Consider the following 19,818-nt stretch of genomic DNA (forward strand, 5'->3'; position numbering starts at 1 on the left):
TATGTTTATTACAAACTGTTTAATTGCTTCTTAACCCGGTAACTTTACAAATATAGAACCACGTGCCATTCTGGGGGTGCTCTGTAATGAGTCACTACAGACTAGCCCAGGCACAGTTTAATGCCGCTGAGATCCATCCAGGAGCAGTCCCGGCAGTGGCCTCAGCCATGTGGGGGAGGGCCTTGGGAGGAGGGCTGCCAAGTGTGGCCAGGGGACCTGGCTTCAGGTCTGAGGAGGTGCTTCAACAGCACGATGCTCATTCTCTGTCCGTAGTGTCTCCATGTACTTTCGCATCTTCTCAACCATCCAGGAGGGTAGCACAAAGGATTTCAGCTCCTCCAATTTCAGGTCCAGGCATCCTCTGGAACAGACATTGAGGAGAGTTGAAGCAAGGGAGGGTATGGGCCCAGGCTCACCCCAAGGGGCTACTGTGATGGGAGGGGAGAGGCAGGGGACAGATGACTGGTTTTACCTGTAGTCATCACTGGCAGCGAGGTCCCGGATGTCCTCCTCAATGAGGAGGTAGGCCTGAGGCAGGAGCAAAGGAGAGTGGTCACTGCCTTTGATTCAATTCAACTCAACAACACTTGATTAAACATGTGCTTAATGCCAGGGCTGGAAGGGAGAGGGGCATGGTTTACAATTTAGGAGGGGAGAGTGAGTAGGGAGAGACTGGGGAACAGAGCCCTGAGACCACCTTTCACACATATAGAAACTTTATGGGTTAGGGAGTGGGACTGGTGACTTATTTATGGCTCTTTCCTCTTAAAAAAGGCCTCTGAGGTAGCTTAAAATGAAATGGCAAGAGAGCTGGCAAAACACATATGGAAACAGGAAATCAGGAGGAGGAAGCCATATGTTAACTCTAAGAACGAAGATAATCTGGTTTCGAACTTCATGGCAAAAGGGAAAACATGAGAAGCTGCACACACTGCTGTGGTCCTGGGGCCTACGGAACAGCTTTGGCACAATGCCACGGTCTGCAGTGGGAGAGAGCCCTCTCATGAGCTTACCATACAGGGGATGTTATCCGTCACACGAGAAAGTCTTCTGGGAGAGACAGTTCTTTCTGCTCTCATGGTCAGGATTGTGTGTCCCCTGAGGAATCTGTTTTCACCTTATGAGCACTGTGAACTATCTAACAGATGAGGTGTCCTTGAGAAGGGCCTAGAGCTAAATTTGTGAAAACCCATGGAAGTGTGCTGGTTTATCAAGTCAGCAATTAAAAAAAATGAAAAAAAGTCAGCTGCTAGTCTTGCAGCGCCTGGGTGGCTCAGTTGGTTGAACATCCGACTCCGGCTCAGGTCATGATCTCATGGTTCGTGAGCTCGAGCTTAGCATCAGGCTTACTTCTCAGTGCAGAGCCTGCTTTGGATCCTCTGTCCCCCTCTCTCTGCCCCTCTCCTGCTCATGCTTTCTCTCTCAAAAATAAAAATTAAAAAAGAAATAAAGCTCGTCTTGCTTATCGCTTAACTTTAGATCCTGTCTTTCCTTTTTCCCATCGATTTCTTATTTATGTTATGTTGCGTTTTATGTATCAGTGCTAAGCTCCCTGACATCTTCTTAAACAGGGGGTAGGAATAAGAAGAGTACTAAAAAGAAGATGGTTTTTCCTTGCCAGAAAGGAGATGGCATACTGGCTTGCAAGGCCACGGAGTTCTAACAGGTGCAGTCACAGTGGTGCGACTGAGGCCTCAGGTGGGGGACACTGCATGTGATGAACAAAACCCTGCTACTTTTAGAACACACACAGCGATGATTTTCCCCAAGATTGTTGCTTGATATAAGCTAAGTACTCTTTAAGCAGAGGTGATTCTGGAAAGGGCTGCTAGGTGTGGCAAACAAGTTTTACTGCATGTGCTAACTCCTACTGACAAGAGGTGCTGCCTGGATCACACTGTGTTGGCAAGATTCTATAGCTGTGTCTGGTAGAAGAGTGTTGTGATCCACGAGTGCAATCTGTCAATGGGCACATGAGGGGAAAGTAGTGTTAAGTGTGTCTGGTGCTTGACATTTTTAGGCACAGCTAATACAATCCAAATACAAGGGATGATGTGGGAGGCTGAGGGAGTGGTGTGTGGGAAGGGAATCCAGGGATTAAGTCCGACCTTCAGCATGAAGGAATGGGCCCTCTCCACCCTGACAAGTCTCCCTTTCCACATTCGTCAGGCTTTGAGTCTCACGTGGAGGTAGGCTGGAACCTTGGTCCCCGGGCTGGGTGGGTCTCTGACATGGCACGTGTGAACAGTGCTTACCATCTTCCCTCCTGTTGCCCGCATGTGATGCTGCTCGGCCAGCCAGTGCTTGTCCTGGGGGTCAGCTGCGTACTGTGAGGGACGAAATCACAGACGTTAGCCTAGTGAGAGGAACTTTTCTCATTTGGTCCCAGAGCCATTTCTCGGTCCCTGAGTAGCTCTTACTAAGAAGACCTCGTCTCAGCCTGGTGGATGTCAGAGGGCTCGCCAACTTCTTCACAGCAAGTAGAGCTGAGCCCAGGAGGCCAGGGGTCGGGACCCCCATACTAGATCTTTAGCACTTCTAATCCCTACCCCTTCCTTTCTCAGAACACAGAACTCTGGCAACTGGTCAGACTGATGACTACTATTCTAGAGTGTAATTCCTCTTTAAAAAATGACCTGAGGTAGTTTATAACACATGTGAATGGTTATGGTGACCATTATTTTCTAAGACAAAAATCAGGACAGGTCAAGCAGAATAGGGGGAGGCAGAATAGTACTGTGGTGAAGAACCTGGTTTTGGAATTGGGTTAAAATTCTGGTTCCTGCCCCTTAGTAGATGGTGTCAGCCTGGGCAGTAATTTCCTGGAGACTCGGTTTCTTCATCCGTGAAATGGTGTTCATACTTATACTTACCTCATCGGGTGCTCGGTAAGGATAAATGATATAGTGCATAAAAAGTAGGAAAGATAGTACCTGACACAGTAAGTGCTCAATTAAGGTAGGTTTTATAAGACAGGCACAACATTTGAGATAGAGACAAAGCAGAGAGATCTGCATCGTTACCACTCTTTGAGTTTAAATACTTATTTCATTTCCCAAGTAACATGAATATTAATCAGAAAATTTTAAAGTATGCACTTTCTGACCCAGCAATCTCACTTCCAGGGATGTATCCTGCAGAATCACTCACACATGTACACAGGCATATTTGGGAAAGCATTGTGTGTAATAGCAGAACTACTGGGAAAAAATGTAAATATCCATTAATAGCGGAGTAATGAAGTAAGTTATGGAATATCTAGTCTATAAGTTCTACACAGCTGTTAGAAATAAAATGAAGGAGACTTAATAAGATGGACAAATCTCAGATATTATCCATAGATTCATAGTGGTCAGCATACTTTTTCTTTCTTTTTTTTTTCTTTAAAGGGCCAGCTAGTAAGTATTTTAAACTTTGCTGGCCACATACATTTTTGTCACGTATCCTTCATTTTTATTTTTTTAAATTACTCTTTAAAAATATAAAAAACCAGAGTTGGACAAAAATAGGCTACAGGTTGGATTTGGCCCCCAAGCCATAGCTGCTGGTTCTGAATGTTAGCTCTGTGGGACACCTGGGTGGCTCAGTCAGTTAAGCATCTGACTCTTCATCTTGGCTCAGGTCATGATCTCACAGTTCGTGGGTTCGAGCTCCAGGTTGGGTTGTGTGCTCACAGCATGGAATTCCTGCTTGGAATTCTCTCTCTCCCTCTCTCCCTGCACCTCTCCTGCACATGTGCTTGTACACATGCACACTCTCTCCTTCCCTCAAGAATTAAGAAAGAAAGAAAGAAAGAAAGAAAGAAAGAAAGAAAGAAAGAAAGAAAGAAAGAAAGAAAAAAGAATGTTAGCTCTGTGAAGGCAAGGAGTTTTTTGTGTCTGTTTTGTTCACTGCTATGTATCAGCACCTTGAGAGTGTTTAGCACTCAATAAATATTTGTTCAATGAATGAATTTTGGGGTAAAAAAATACAATCAGAGAACACTATGTACTTATTTTTTTTTTTTTTTTAATTTTTTTAACCTTTATTTTTGAGACAGAGAGAGACAGAGCATGAATGGGGGAGGGTCAGAGAGGGAGAGGGAGACAACACTATGTACTTACCTACATTTTATGGTTACTGACATATGTATTGTCAAATCACTAAAGGACACACACACACACACACACACACACACACACACACACATACACACAATCCCATGTGTGTGCACAGGGCGGGAACTGAAGGATGCTACCATGTTGGTGGTGGTGGCCTCTAGGGGAGGAGACTCCAAATCAAGGGTGAAGGGAAACTTTGTGTTTTGTTCCCTATTAGCTTCTGTATATTGAGTCTTTTTACAATAAGAATGAGGTGATATATTTATAATAAAAAAAGTTAAAAAGGAAAAAAATCTGAATAATGCGTCAGAAGGACAGAAGAATGGGCAAAAAATTCAATAAGCAGTTTACAGAAGAAATACAAAGGGATGCATCGAAATGATGCTCGTTGTCACTAACAGAATATAAAGTAAAACAACAAAAACATTTTCCCTCCACTTCTTAGATTGGAAAGGTTACAGTGAGACATCACACCCACCAGTAATGAGTGTGGATCGGCAGTTTAAGAATGGCGAATCTAAGAATCGGGAATGTCTGCTGGTTACAACGAACATTTGCTGAGCCCTTGCTATGTGCCAGGCATTGCTCTGGGAGTTCACTGCACTCTCTCTTAATTCTGCTCATCCTAAAAGGTTGGTTTGTATCATTTTCTTTTGGTAGATGACAAAACAGACTGGGAAATGTGAAGCCACTTGCTCAAGGTCACCTGGCTACTAAGCGGTGGAACCTGGACTGAAACTCTACTCTTAACCACTGCGCTACCGGAGTTCCAAGTAGGTCCCGGAGCACAGACATGGGAGATAATGCTAGAGGGGTTTCAGAAGACGTGGAGGTTACAGAAGAGTCAGGCAGAGATAAGCCTGGGGGAGGAAGGTCATCAAGCGCAACAGCAGGAGTGAAGGCACTGAAAGGGAAACGAGGTAGCAAGTAGGCATACTGTCCAGGTGCTGAGGAGCCCAGGACGTACGACTGAAAGACTAGAAGCAAGTCTGCCCATCAGAGAACTTGAACTTGCACAGAATGTAGCACACAGAGCCGTAATTTTGGGACCCCAAAGGAGCCGTGTGGTTCTGGCAAGGGGCACCAAGCCTTATGCACAGGTGCAAAATCACCTGTCTTCAACACACACGCACTACTATCTTTGTAATATATTTGGATGCTTTTGTGACTGAAAAAACATAAATTCATTTAAGGGGGTGAGGGAATTTGTGCCCCTCCCCCATTATTTTCTTAAATAGTAGAGACCAAAGTACCTTTGTTTGAAAAGGATTAGAACTGCTGCCCTGCTTCAATCTCTTTATTTTATAGACAACTGAATAAGGTAGTGGTAAAGAGCTCAAACTTTACCAAAGACAGGCCTGGCCTGGAATCCTGACTCACCACTTATTGGCTGAGTAACTTTGGGCAAGTCACTTAGCCATTCTTTACCTCTGGGTTGTTTTTTGTTTTTTTGTTTTTTTTCCCTTTGTAAAACAATATAGCAATCCCTATCTCAAAGGATAGTTCCATGAGATAATGTAAGTGCAGCACAAGAAACTGGTACACAATAAGCACACAAAGAAAGTTGCTGTTACTATTGAGATACAGAGTTGTTGAGTAAATTACAAAAGGTAAAGGTAAAGGTTAAGGGCAGAGGGGTGACTAGAACCCAGAAGTCCTGACTCCCAGATCAGTATTTGTTCCAAACTTCTCTGTGCCATCCAGAGCTCCCAACAACCATCTACACACACAGCAACGGCCTGCCTAACTCCTAGCACTCACCTACCTTAAAGAGGTGAGGGTGCTTGATGTAGATTCTCCCTCTGGTGCCCCCCATCCCCAGGGCCCTGAAAAGGAACAGACGAGTGGTAAGGATTCCAGCAGCTGCAGTCCTAGGAGCAGGCCCCAGAGTTGCCCCCCTCCCTCCGCGCCAAAGCCCTTAAACTTACTTGTTGGCTCGAGATCCCAACACAAAGGTGGTAGATTCATTCAGCCGGGCTGGGTCCCACTATGCAAAAGACAGAGGCGGGTGAGGGTGAGGTGTACCTGCTGGACAGGATGGAAATACTCTTCCTACCATTATCCTTGTCCACTATTCCAAACAGCTGATTCAAGTAACCAAGTACTGACGATATGCTAGACTAAATATTGGGGATAAAGAGACGAGTAAGATACAGTCTGCTCTCCGGGGACCACAGACGTATGTGTAGTAATTATACCACCACGAGACAGGCAGGGGTACAGATGAGGGCCGGGCATGAGGGATGCCAAGGGGGAGAGCAACAGGAAGGCTCCCTCGCAGACGTAATTCCCAAGTTAATTCTGAAAGGGTGGAGGAGAGGAAGAAAGGGACCAGGATGAATGCAGGAGGGGACAGTGGGCTTGGCATGCTAGAGAAACCATGAGCAATTCTGTTACACCTAAAGGAGAGGGAGCACAGATTAGCAAGTGGCAACTGATGAGACTGGAGAGAGAGGCAGAGAGGGCTTGAGGCCCTGGTATGCTTCTTTTTGTGGGTCTGTACTTTATTCTGTAGGCCACGGGGAGTTACTGAGGCCTCTAAATAGGGAGAGCCAGATTTGCTTTAAAGACAGCTCACTTGCCCACAATGTGGCTAATGGATTGGAAGTGGCAAGACTGTAGGCAGGGAGCAGTTTAGAGGGTGCTGTCCTAATGTACTTCTGAAAGATGAGGGTCTGAGCTCAGATGGCAGTATGGATGACGAGAAGGGAAAAGGAATGGTGATATATTTGGGAGGTACACTCGTCCAGGACTTGAGGGGATGTAGATGGGAAGGAGGGGGAGAGGGAAAGATGACTCAAGTAGAGAATGTCAAAGAAGGTCTGTGAAGAAAGATTCCGACTGCAATGTGGGATATTTGAAATGCTATGGAAATTCCAGGCAGGGCGTTCTAGCAGGCAGGGTATATAAATTTTACACCAGAAAGAGAGGTGTGGGACAAACAAGGGGGTATGCCAACTTCAGGACACACTGAGCCCTGAGTACATCATTCACAGAAACTTTGGGTGCAGGAGTGGGCCAGGGAGAGAATTCTGAGGAACGCCCATGTATATGGGTCATTGCTGAAGAAGAACTCACGAGAGACAGAAGGGATGTCTGGGGAGGAACAGAAAGATCAGGCAAATGAAGGAGCATTTCAATCAAGGGAGCAGAGTTTAAGACGAAAGGCATGGTCACCAGTGTGAGAGCAGAGAAGGCCAGTAATACAGGAGGTGGAACCTTTCTTTTCTTTTCTTTCTTTCCTCTTTCTTTCTTTTTAATGTTTATTTATTTTTGAGAGACAGACAGCACGAGAGGGGCAGAGAGAGAGGGAGACACAGAATCCAAAGCAGGCTCCAGCTGTCAGCTTAGAGCCTGACATGGAGCTCGAACCCATAAACTGCGAGATCATGACCTGAGCCAAAGTCGGATGCTAAACTGACTGGGCCACTCAGGCGCCCCGGAGGTGAAATATTTCTCCACTTGATCTTAGCCAAAAGGCCGAGAAGCAATGGGAGGTGAAACATTTCTACTGGACACAGCCTCAACCAGGACAGAGGAGTCTTCAGGTACCTTACTGGGCTTCCACACATGATTTTATTTGAAGAAAGGATTCTATTGCTAAAAGAGCTTGCAAACAACCGTTCTGGAGGCAACAGAGGCTAATGGTTAAGAGCATAGCCTCTGGTGGCAATGAACCTTGGCTTTGAGACTTGGGTTGACCACTCAGCAGGTATGTGACTCTGAGCATGTCTCTAAGCCTTCACATACGTTCAAGGGTATTAAGTATATAAGCTAACTAGATAAAATAGTTCCTTCCCACAAGGTCGTTCACAGGAAAGGAAGCTCAACTACAGAAGCATAACAGAATCTATCTCATAAGATTGTTATAAAGATTAAATGATACTCCTGAAACCAGTATTACACTGTATGTTAACTAACTAGAATTTAAATAAAAACCTGAAAAAAAAAAAAGATTAAATGCAACCACATAATCCGTACAAAAGATTTAGTACAGTGCCTGTTACATGTTAAGTATCCCTAGCTCCAATCCCTATTTAAGACCCTTCTGGGAGGCCAGCGGGGGCATGGGTGCAGGGCAGGGGTCGGGGAATAGGGGGATGGCTCTGGAATGGCATTCACAAATACCTCACACACTCGCCCCTTCCCTCATGGTGGGCCCAGAGCCTTGACCGAGTCTCCCTGGCATCGTGGTCACTGCCATGCTCACATAATCATACCTTGGGGCCTTCTCGGCGAATTGGTTCACAGGATTTTGGTTTCCATCTGATTGGAAGGAAAGAAGAAAGGTGACTTCTCCGAGGTGAGGCCCAGGACTGGAGCAGAGCCTGCTGGCGGTGGTGGGAGTTCCTCACATACTCTCACTTTGGCCCTGGCTGTCTTTCCTCCTGGTAACCCACAGGAGGAGGTACGAAGGCAAAAAGCCATTCTAGGACTGGCTCTGATGTTACCTAGCCACGCGGACAAGTCCGGGAACCTCTCTGAGCTGCAGTTTTCTCATCTGCGAAAAGGAGAGAACAGCAGCAACTACCCTCCCTCTCCTGTTTGTGAGCAGTGGGGCTGCTTCGGGAGACCACGCTACGGTACGATGACTTTACTGCTCCGTCTCCTAGACCAGTGGTTTCAAGCTGTCCCCGTTGTTCCCAACCCCACCCGTGCGGCTCTATCAAGCTTCCACGTAAAGTTTTGCTTGAAAGAAAGATTCTGCTGCTTCAAAAACCGTAGCGCAATTTTGTTCATTATTAGCTGTAGGACCTTGGACAAAAATTCTCTGAGTCTGTCTCCTTACTTGCAAAAGTAACTATACCTTCACTACAGGGTGGCTGTAAGGATGAAAAGGTCAAGTACATAAGGTGTTTAGACCAGTTGTGGCACCTTATGAGCATTTAATATATACTAACAACAAAAACAACTCTGGTATTTAATCAAGCTGGGCTGAACAGTTCTGGGGCAAAAGCAGGATAAAACAGTGTCCCCCCTTTGCTGCCTTCTTTCCCCAGCCCTCAAACCAGACTAACCCTCCTCCCTGGTGACTCAAATGCTGGATCTGATTTTGGCAGGCAGAACTCTGGCCTGTCCCCCTCCAGGCCCACTCCCTCCCCGTTCTCACCACACCGCTGGCCCCTACTCACACCATGCCGGCAGCCGCCCGGTCATTTGACAGCATGTGTCCAGGAGGCCGTCCCTTCCTCTGCCGTAAAGAACAGCTGTCAGAGGCCTGACCCTGTGGGAAGCCCTACCTCGTGCCACTGGCAGGTCCAGGGTCACTTGGTGGAGATGGTTTTCCAAAGAGACCAAATGAGAGTGAGCAGGGAGAGTAACAGTCTCCAGGGGCCCTGCCTCTTATGCTAGATAGGCTCCACGGTGCACGGAGGAGGCCCTCTACCTTCTTCTGGACTTGTAGGGCCTTTTCCCAGCCAGAAAATGGGGAGATGGTTTACCTTTTTGGGAATGGGGCTTCCTCGATGGGCACATTCTTCTTCTGTCTGTCGGCCACGCTGGAGGAAAATGGAAGGGAGGAGTCGGTGAAAGGCCAGAGCCTGGGAGCTGCAGGTCCCGTGGGGCTGCAGAAGCCAGAGCCTGGGACTACACCCTCCAGCCCCTCCCTGGACCAGGCTTCAGAAGCTCTCCCAGTGATGCTATTTGGACCTGGTCCTACAAACAGGTAACACGTGGAACCTCCCTGGGCCCACAGAGTTCACCTGCCTCCCAGCCTCATCGGTCTCCCCATGCAACACCCCAGACACAGTGAGTCTGACCTTTATCCCTGGAAGTTCATGGGTCAATCTGGGTATTACTTTTTCTCCATCTGAAAACAGTAGTTTAGCCTGAAGGGAAAAGACCAAGGTGCTAACAGTTATTATTTTGGTGGATAACAGCTAGGTTAAAACTCCAAACTGGGTTGAAAATTTTTCATGATCAGTACAAAGGCACCCCAAGATATACATATAAACAGAGACCTATTTTTTAAAATACTTAAGTACGATTGACCCTTTGAATTGTGTAGGTCTACTTACACACAGATTTTTCCCAATAAAAACAGTACAGTACTGTAAATGTATTTTCCTTATGATTTTCTCAATAACATTTCCTTTTCTTTAGCTTATTTTATTGTTAAGAATACAGTATATAAAACATACAACATACAAAATGTGTTCATCAACTGCTGATGTTATTGGTAAGGTTTCAGTCAACATAAAGGTGTTAGTAGTTAAGTTTTTGGAGTCAAAGTTTATAATATGTGGGGGCGTCTGACTGGCTCAGTTGGTAGAGTGTGGGACTCTTGATCTCAGGGTAGTGAGTTCGAGCTCATGTTGGGTGCAGAGATTACTTAAAAATTAAAAAAAAATGTTTTATCTATTTTTGCAAAGAAAGAGAGAGAGGGACAGAGAATAGGAGTGGGGGAGGGGCAGAGAGAGGGGAACACAGAAGATCTGAAGCTGGATCCACGTTGACAGCAGAGAGCCCATGTGGGGCTCGAACTCACAAGCTGTGAGATCATGACCTGAGCCGAAGTCAGATGTTTAACCGACTGAGCCACCCAGGTGCCCTGAGATTACTTCTAAAAACAAGTTTATACGTGCATTTTCTACCACAGGAAATTGGCGCCTCTCATCCCTGCCTGTTCAAGGGTCAACTGTAATTAATGATCATTGATGAAAAATTAGAAAACTATGTAAAAAAAAAAAATCAAACTTGAAATTTCCCATATGCACAGGCTACTGTTAATATTTCAATGTAAATTCCTCATTACTCTTTTCCTTGTAAATATATACTACATATTTTTCCTAACTAAGTGCATTAATACAATACATATTACTTCACAAGCCACTGTTTTTCATTTAATAAATATTTGGCACCAAGTATAGACGTGCTGGGGACATAGTAGTAAATAGCACCTGCAAAGTCCCTGCTCTTGTGGAGCTCACACTCTGTGGGCAATCTGGAAATAAGGAAATCAACAAACATACAAACAAGGTAATTTCAGATCATGATAAATGCTCTGGAGAAAAAAAGTCCAGGCAGATGTGACAGACAATTAGCAGAGGGGAGGCTGTTCGGAGAAGGCAGCCTTCTGGGCTGGGCAGGAGGAGGAGGAGGAGGAGGGAGAGGGGGAGGAGGAAGAGGAAGCAGCAGTTAGAAGAAAAGCTGAGGGGAAGCATGTCAGCAGCAGGGAAGAGTGCAAGAGCACCAAGGTGGGAACAGACTTGGCCTGTGTGAAGAAAAAGATGGCCTGGCAAACAACGGGCAGAGGAGAGAGGGGTGAGTGAGGAGCCCTATAGTCATGTGAACACCTGTGTCATGTGAGCGGCATTTGACAGGCCGGGGCACTCCCCTCTTCTGGAAACTTCCTACAGGCTCCTGTGGCCACACTTCCCTGGTTTTCCTCCTACTTGTGTGGCCACTTTCTCTCAGCCTTTTCTGCTGGCTCATCTTCCGCAATCTGGTTCATTCTATCTTCTTCCATTTGGTATTCTATCTACTCTCATCACGTTCACAGCTCCACTTAACATCTATAAAGTGACGACACCATAATTTAAAACAATTTTTTTGAGTAGAGTTGACACACAATGTCGACTATGATTTTTTCTCTTCAGCTGTGGCTTCTCCTTTGAGCTACAGATTTATACAAGTCTGTCTGATGTCTATGCGCTGAGGTCCCCAAATCTGCCAAGTCTGAACTCATGACCTTCTCCTCCAAACGCTGCAGTGTAGGGTGCATAAGTCTCCGTGTGAAATTATGTGCATATTTTGTGGTAATTTAATTCATACCTGTCTGCCCTAACCAGGCTGTCAGTTTTATGAGAGCAGGAACCCTGCCTGTTCATTTGCCATTTGTTCCTTTGTTTCCTCATTCATTTATTCATTCATTCATTCACTCACTCGCTCACTCACGCAATCACTCAACACTTTGTGTACACATATTACGAGTCATAGTCTCAGGCTGGGAATACTGCAGCGGACAAGATCAGGCCTCAACTCTTGCAAAGCTCAAGCTTTTAGCAGAGGTGGGGGTGGAAAGGGAGACAGGAAGTAGGTGCACAAACTATTAATAATTTCATATTGAAATAAATGGTAGAAATAAACAAGTAAGGTGACAGAGATTAACTGGAGGTGAGCAAAGGAGTGAGATGGGGTGCTACTTTAGATGGAGTGGCCAGGAAAGGCCTCTCTGATGAGGCAATATTTGAGCCAAAGCTGAAGAAAAGGAGGCACCTATATAAAGAGTTAAGGATAGAACATGCTGGGCAGTGAGAACAGCAGGTGCCAAGGTGCCGAGCTTGGTGTACTGGAGAAGCAGAAAGGACTCCAGTACAGCTAGAAGACGGCCAGCGAGGGAGTGGTGGGATGAGATGAAGCTAATGGAGCTACTGCAGGTAGGGAGGGCTCTGTGGATCATGTTAAGGCATCAGGGTTTTACTCTGCCTGCGGTGGGAAGTCACTGGGCTTTAAAGAGGAGAGCAACGCAATCTGGTTCATCTTTAAAGAGAAAGGTCTGGCTGCCGTGAGAGTGGACCGGAAGAAGGCAAGGGGGGAGGCACCTCCGGGCTCAGATACACATTTGAGAATCATCAGCAGTTAAACTGCTCCAAAGCCACAGGACTGGAGGGAATCACCTAGAATGAGAGTGAGCCGCAGAAGAGAAGGGGTCTGAGGACTGAATTCACGAACGCACCAATGGTTAAGAGGGCAGGTAGAGAAGGTGAGCGGGTCCAGGAAGCCGAGGAGGAGCGGACGCAAAGTCAAGGCACTGGAGAGGAGTGTTCGAAGAAACATGAAATGACCCCGTGGCACAAACGCTACCAAGAAGTAAACTGAGGACACTTCGGGTCCAGAGGATCTGACAACATGGAGGTTACTGGGGACCCTGACATGGGAGGGGTTTTGGTGAAGTGGTGACGAATGGCACCGAAACAAAGTGAGTGAAAGAATGAACAGCAGGTGCAAAGTGGAGCCAGTGACAGCCTCCTTTCCCAAAGTCTAGCTGTAAGAGGGAACAGGGTGGCAGCCGAAGGAGACCGTGGGTTCAAGGGTGGTCTGTTTTTGTTCCTCACTGCATTCTCAGTGCCCCCATGAGTGAACACACATAGGTGAAAACATACATAGGGAGAAGAAGAAAATGCACCAAAATGTTAATATGAGTTACTGCTGGTAGGGAGATCAGGAGGAATTTTAATTTTCTTCCTCATAATTTATTGTGTCTAATTTTAACATAAACCAGCAGCAGGTAACATTTACTGAGTCTTTGTTGCTGAATAAATGTTTTAAGAGTACCACCACATTTAAACCTCACAACAATCCTATGAGGTAGCACCTCTCTACTCACTTTGCAGATGAGAAAATGGAGATTCAGTGAGGTGAGGTAACTTGCCTGAAGTCACACAGTGAGTCCAGCCAGCACTCATGTCTGGATGGTGTAAATCAAGAAAAAGCCTGCCTTCTTAACTACTATGCCAAATTGTTAATGGATGTATATTACTTGCATAAATAGAATGAACAAATAAAAACAACTGCTGTGCAAAATAAAATGAAGGACACAAAAAATGCAAGGCAACGGGCTATAGCTAAGATCAGCCATTTCTCCCTAAGAAATCGCCATAAAGGGATATCTAAGGAGATTTAGGGAACATGACTGAGATGGTAAATGTCGGTAACAGAAGTGCAAGCAGGCAAATCAAGTCTTAACCCAAACAAACTAAAAACCCTACTCTAATTGTATCATGTCCAATGTGATGAATCTTTGCATGTAATGAAGTTCTGTGTGTAGTTTAGACAAGGGGACCCCAAAGAACTTCCGAGTACCTGGCCACCAAAAATTAGGTTCTGTTGTAAGGTAGTTGCGTATTACATTTACTATTTTTTTAAAAATGTTTGTAATGTTTATTCAGTTTTTGAGACACAGAGAGAGAGCCATGAGCAGGGGAGGGGCAGAGACAGAGGGAGACAGAATCTGAAGCAGGCTCCAGGCTCTGAGATGTCAGCACAGAGACCGAGGCGGGCTCGAACTCACAAACCGTGAGATCATGAGCTGAGCTGAAGTCGGATGCTTAACCGAGCCACCCAGGCGCCCCTTACATTTATTATTTTTATTTTTTTAAGATTTTATTATTTTTTAAAGTAATCTCTACACCCAACGTGGGGCTTGAACCCATAACCCCAAGATCAAGACTCGCACACTCTACTGACTGAGCCAGCCAGGGGTCCCTAAGGCAGGCGAGTGTTATAATTATGACTAGAACTCCCATGTATTTAATGTCTAGTATGTTCTGCATCAGTAGTGTATGTATATTTTCTCATTTAATCCTTACAGCAAACCTTGGGGGTAGGGGGGTGGGATTCTTACTCCTAATTTTAGGAATAAGGAAACTGAGGAACAGAAAGGTCAAAAGACTTGTTCAAAGTTTCTTGATTCGTCTCGTTTCAAGATGGACTTTGGGCTTTCTACCTTCCTGTGCTCTGGTCATATACCTTCTGTTCCACATGCTAGCTTCCCAGTCCCATCAATCCCAGCAAGGGGGGAGTCCACAAGGTGGACATGGGGATTCAGGAGACTGGAAAGGTGAAACCATTCGTGGAGTACAGACTATGCCCAGTTCACTTTAATCTCATCTTTCATGGGGACTCGGGCATAGTTTTCACACATTTCCCTTCCAATCTCCTCATGGCAGCCAGAGTGATCTTTCAAAATGCAAATCTCATTAGGCGGCTCTTTTGCTTAAAACACCATAGTACAATTCAGTTTGCAGTGCTCTGCTTGATTTGGCCTCTGCTTACCCTTCCGACCTCATCAAGTATTTTCTCCACCCTCTGAAAATCAGCAACCCTGCCCGCTTTCCGTCCCTTAGATGTACTCCGCTCCCTTACCTTGTAGTGTACTCTCTCACTGCCTCCCACACTCACAGCACTTAGAACAGTTTGTAATCCTAGGTCTATTGTATGATTACTGGAGTAACATCAGGGATCTGGGGGTAAGGACCATGCCCATCTGGCACAGTGCTGTCGGGGCGTGGCACAGAAATGGCACACAGTGGGCTCTCAATACATATTACCTGAAGCGAGAAATAAACTCAAAAAAAAGCATTCTAGGGGGCACCTGGGTAGCTTACTTGGTTAAACGTCCGACTTCGGCTTAGGTCATGAACTCATGGTTTGAAAGTTCAAGCCCCACATCAGGCTCTGAGCCTGCCTGGGATTCTCCCTCTCTCTCTGCCCCTCCCCCCCCCCCCCCCCCCCCCCAAATAAATCAACTTAAAAAGAAAAAAGCATTCTGGGATGCAACTGAGACTGAAGGTTTATTAATTTAATCTTGATTCAGTTCAAACTTATAGTAACGTTAGCAAACTGCCAGGTTTTATTACCAGCAGACGTTACAACTGATTATAATATACTACAGACCCAGAGTGAATTAATGAATTGGCCTCCTGGGAGTTTGGCTAGCTTAAATGTGACAGACCATGAGAAGCAGATCAGCTTTCACTGCACTGGTGGATGGAATCTTGTCCTCTCGAGGCTGAGGCTCCGGCCCTGGTCTCACTCTTTTCTGAGGCTGTGCCTGAGCAGCTGGCCAGCCAAGCACCCAGAAGACATCACTGTCTCATGTCTGAGAATCATCCTCACACGACTAAGCTCAAACTAGCCTCTGTGCCTCTGAGTATGAAAAAATTTCCATCTCTGATACCTAGTGGTTTCACAGTCGAGCACAAAATCCGGATGATGCTGACAATTCCTATTAGTAAGAACAGCTGACACACGCAAACAGGTTCACTTCTATCTTGGGAACACAGCCATATTTATAGACCTGATGTCATGCCTCCTGACCACACCCTGAGAGGCAGAAAGGGTGACAGTCTCCATGATGCCAAAAGGGGCTATAACTACTTGAAGAGTTAAGTCACCAAGTATTTGCAGAGGTGAGACAGTCCTTAGCTATTCTAACTCTTGCTTATTCTGAACCACAGTTTCTTCTTCTGTAAACTAGGGATTAAAATATGCCTTCTGGGATGTCAATGAACTAACACACGTGAAAGTATCTATCACAGAGCCTGGCACATGGGAGCCACTTCCCTCCTCTCTGCCAGCAGCAGCTCTAAGCCCTAGATGGATATTAGTGGCTCGTCAGGCACCACACCCCCCGCTCCCCCCAAATACCATGAACGAAGTGATCACATTTCTTAATAGAGCCCTGAGGACTAACCCTGTGCCTACATCTCTTGCCCCCTTTGGTCTCACCTGCTCCAGGCAGCTCCGACAGGCCTCCTGGATCAGCTGCTCTGCGTCCACTTCTTCCCCCACATTGTCTCTCACATTCAGTGCTGCCTTCTGGAAGAACTAGGAGGAAGCAGAACAGAGGACAAGGTCAGAAGACCTGCTAATTTGCATCAACTTGAAGGAAATGGAATATAAAAGAGAAGCTTTTGTCTTACCCTCATACAGAAGGGAAAGGGATTATGAATGTGGCTTTGAGATCAGACAGATTTATTAAAAAAATTTTTTTTAGGGGCGCCTGGGTGGCTCAGTCGATTAAGTGTCTGACTTCGGCTCAGGTCATGATCTCATGGTCCGTGAGTTTGAGCCCCGCGTCGGGCTCTGTGCTGACAGCTCAGAGCCTGGAGCCTGCTTCGGATTCTGTGTCTCCCTCTCTCTCTCTGACCCTTCCCCATTCATGCTCTGTCTCTCTCTGTCTCAAAAATAAATAAACATTAAAAAAAAATAAAAAAAAAAAATAAAAAAAAAATTTTTTTTAAATGTTTATTTTTGAGACAGAGGGAGACAGAGCGCAAGTGGGGGAGGGGCAGACAGAGCAGGAGACACAGAATCCGAAACAGGTTCCAGGTTCTGAGCTGTCAGCACAGAGCCCGATGTGGGGTTCGAACTCATGAACCACGAGATCATGACCTGAGCCAAAGTTGGACGCTTAACCGACTGAGCCACCCAGGAGCCCCAAGATCAGACAGATTTAGAGTCAAATCCCAGCTTCCTCACTTTATTCTCTCTTAAGGAGGGTAATAATCATGGAGATGCCCAAAGGATGGTCATTACAGCATTAATGTGTAAGCAGTACAAAACCAAAGAATAACTTAAATGTCCAATTATTGCTCAAATAAATCGTGGTATATCCATACCAGGAAGTAGTGTGCAAATATTAAAAACCACAGCGAGAAAAGGGGCGCCTGAGTGGCTCAGTCAGTTAAGTGTGTTGACTCTTGGTTTCAGCTCAGGTCATGATCTCATGCTGGTGAGTTCGAGCCCCGCATCGGGCTCTGTACTGACAATGTGGAGCCTGCTTGGGATTCTCTCTCAGGGACCCTCTCTCTGCCTCTCCCCTGCTCACGCTGTCTCTTCTCTCTCAAAATAAATAAATAAACTTAGAAAAGAAAAAAAAAGATTCTCTCTCTCCCCCACTCTGTTCCCCTCTACTGCTCACTGTTTCTAAAATTAAAAAAACAATCCCTTTCCTTTCCTTTTGAGAAAGAGAGCAAACAGGGGAGAGAGAGGGAAACAGAATCGGAAGCAGGCCCCAGGCTCTGAGCTGTCAACACAGAGCCTGATGTGGGGCTCAAACTCACGAAGCATAAGATCATGACCTGAGCCGAAGTGAGACACTTAACCAACTGAGCCACCCAGGCGCCCCGAGAATATATTTTTGACATGACAAGGCATTCAAGACATATTGCTAAGTGAAGGAAGCAAGGCATCAAACAGTTTCGTACAGAGTGAGTCTATTTATGTAAAACAGCATAAAGCAAACACAGACAAAAGAACTGTAAAAATTTTATTAAAGTAACAGTGGTGATATTATGGATGACTGTTGTCTTTCTTTTTTTTTTTTTTTTTTTTTTTTGCTTATCTATAGTCTCAATTTTTATAATGTACCTGTATTACTTTGTATAGGAAAAGAGCAACAGCCCAGGCCAGGAAAGATCCTGAGCGTAGAAGGTCCTCACTGAATTTTTTGCCCTATCTGAAAGAAATGTGTGGGATGGACAGCATGAGACCTGGCCAGGGCCCCAGGACACCAGAAGTCCCAATCAGCTGGGGAAAGGGAAGGCAGAAGGTTCCTCTATGGGGGAAGAGGGAGAGCTGGAACCTGAAAACACTGAGGGACAGGTGATGAGCGGCCTCAGATGGAGTCACTGAGAACACATTCACAGTAAGAGTCCAAGTTGTGTCCTAAAAGAGTGTTACAGAAAAATGCTGGCATCTATAATCACTGCTCCTACTGTGGGAACGTACTTTCTTTCTCTTCTTCTTTTTTTTTTATTTTAAGTAGGCTTGGGGCACCTGGGTGGCTCAGTCAGTTGAGCGTCCGACTTCAGGTCACGATCTCGCAATTCAGGAGTTCGAGCCCTGTGTTGGGCTCTTTGCTGACAGCTCAGAGCCTGGAGCCTGCTTCGGATTCTGTGATTCCCTCTCTCTCTGCCCCTCCCCCACTTGCACTCTGCCTCTGTCTCTCAAAAATGAATGGTAAAAAAAATTTTTTTTTAAATTTTAAGTAGGCTCCGTGCCCCCCAACTTGGGGGCCTTGAGATTAAGAGTCATGTGCTCTACTGAGTCAGCCAGGCACCCTCAAGGAGATACATACTTTCATTTTATTTTATTTAAAATAATTCTTGAAAAATGAATCTATCAGTATCTGTATTCAGCTATTTTTTTTTTTAATGTCGGTTTATTTTTGAGAGACAGAAAATGAGCAGGGGAGGGGCAGAGAGAGAGGGAGACAGAATTCAAAGAAGGCTCCAGCCTCTGAGCTGTCAGCACAGAGCCCGATGCTGGGCTCGAACCCATGAACCATGAGATCATGACCTGAGCCAAAGTTGGGTGCTTAACCGACTGAATCACCCAGATGCCCCCCCACTCCCTGCTTTTTAAGTTTATTTTATTTATTTTGAGAGACAGAGAACAGGAGGGAGAGAAAATCCTAAGCAGTCTCCACACTGTCAGCATGGAGTCTATGTGGGGCTCAAAATCATCAATGGTGAGATCATGACCTGAGCTGAAATCAAGAGTCAGATGCTTAACCAACTGAGTCACCCAGGCACCCACATTTTATATTTGGCAAGGCCAAATGCCTGATATTATTAATGTCCAGCCAAGGAAAAGAGTGAGAAAGTGTGGATTAGAAATCTCACGAGATGAAGAGGAAAATTCTTCAGGCCAAATTAAATGAATGGTCACAGTTTCACCTTAGAACAAAACCCTAAGAACTAGAGATTAATGCTGGTATTCAGTGTTGAGTACTGGCTAAGTGAAAGCTAGTTAAAACAGTCTGGATTCTTTACAGCCAGCAGGGGAGATGGCAGTGTGATGAATATACAGGGGTGACTGTAAGTGATCTCTGGACCTGAGAATGAAATTTGGTCCTGAATAAGGTGTTCGCAAATGCTGCTGGGAGAAATACAAAATTGTACGACCTTCTGGAGAGAAATTTTCTCGGGGCAAAAAATGTTTTCCTTTCTAGCCACCAATTCCATCGCTAGAAATTTATCCTCCAGAAAAACTCTCACAAGCGAATAAAGATGTACACTCAAAGTGTTCAGTGTAGCACTGTTTGTAATAGATAAAAATTTGAAATAATCTGAATGTTCTTGAGACTATCTAGTTGTGGTACATCCATACAATATGCTATTCTGCAACTATTATAAAAGAATCAGGGTGGGGCACTTGGGTGGCTCAGTTGGGTTAGGCAGCCACCGACTTGATTTCGGCTCAGGTCATG

At 45.5% G+C, this 19,818-nt stretch overlaps 1 protein-coding gene across 3 annotated transcripts in view; it reads right to left on the minus strand.

The window, feature by feature from the left end:
- Nucleotides 1–19,818, minus strand: part of DNTTIP1 (deoxynucleotidyltransferase terminal interacting protein 1) — a 26,996-nt gene continuing 7,178 nt past the window's right edge. For 2 of the 3 annotated variants that reach the window (XM_003983427.6, XM_011280716.4), the window contains exons 4-13: nucleotides 16,332–16,430; nucleotides 9,860–9,928; nucleotides 9,542–9,598; nucleotides 9,233–9,291; nucleotides 8,321–8,366; nucleotides 6,029–6,087; nucleotides 5,866–5,926; nucleotides 2,256–2,327; nucleotides 473–528; nucleotides 1–361 (exon numbers count right to left, since the gene is read on the minus strand). In XM_003983427.6, coding sequence (XP_003983476.1) covers nucleotides 223–361; nucleotides 473–528; nucleotides 2,256–2,327; nucleotides 5,866–5,926; nucleotides 6,029–6,087; nucleotides 8,321–8,366; nucleotides 9,233–9,291; nucleotides 9,542–9,598; nucleotides 9,860–9,928; nucleotides 16,332–16,430 — 717 coding nt within the window. In that variant the 3' untranslated portion in view covers nucleotides 1–222. The other variant, XM_019826437.3, reaches the window with a different exon arrangement.

This window comes from Felis catus, chromosome A3 (genome assembly GCF_018350175.1).
Source record: "Felis catus isolate Fca126 chromosome A3, F.catus_Fca126_mat1.0, whole genome shotgun sequence".
Lineage (NCBI taxonomy): Eukaryota > Metazoa > Chordata > Mammalia > Carnivora > Felidae > Felis > Felis catus.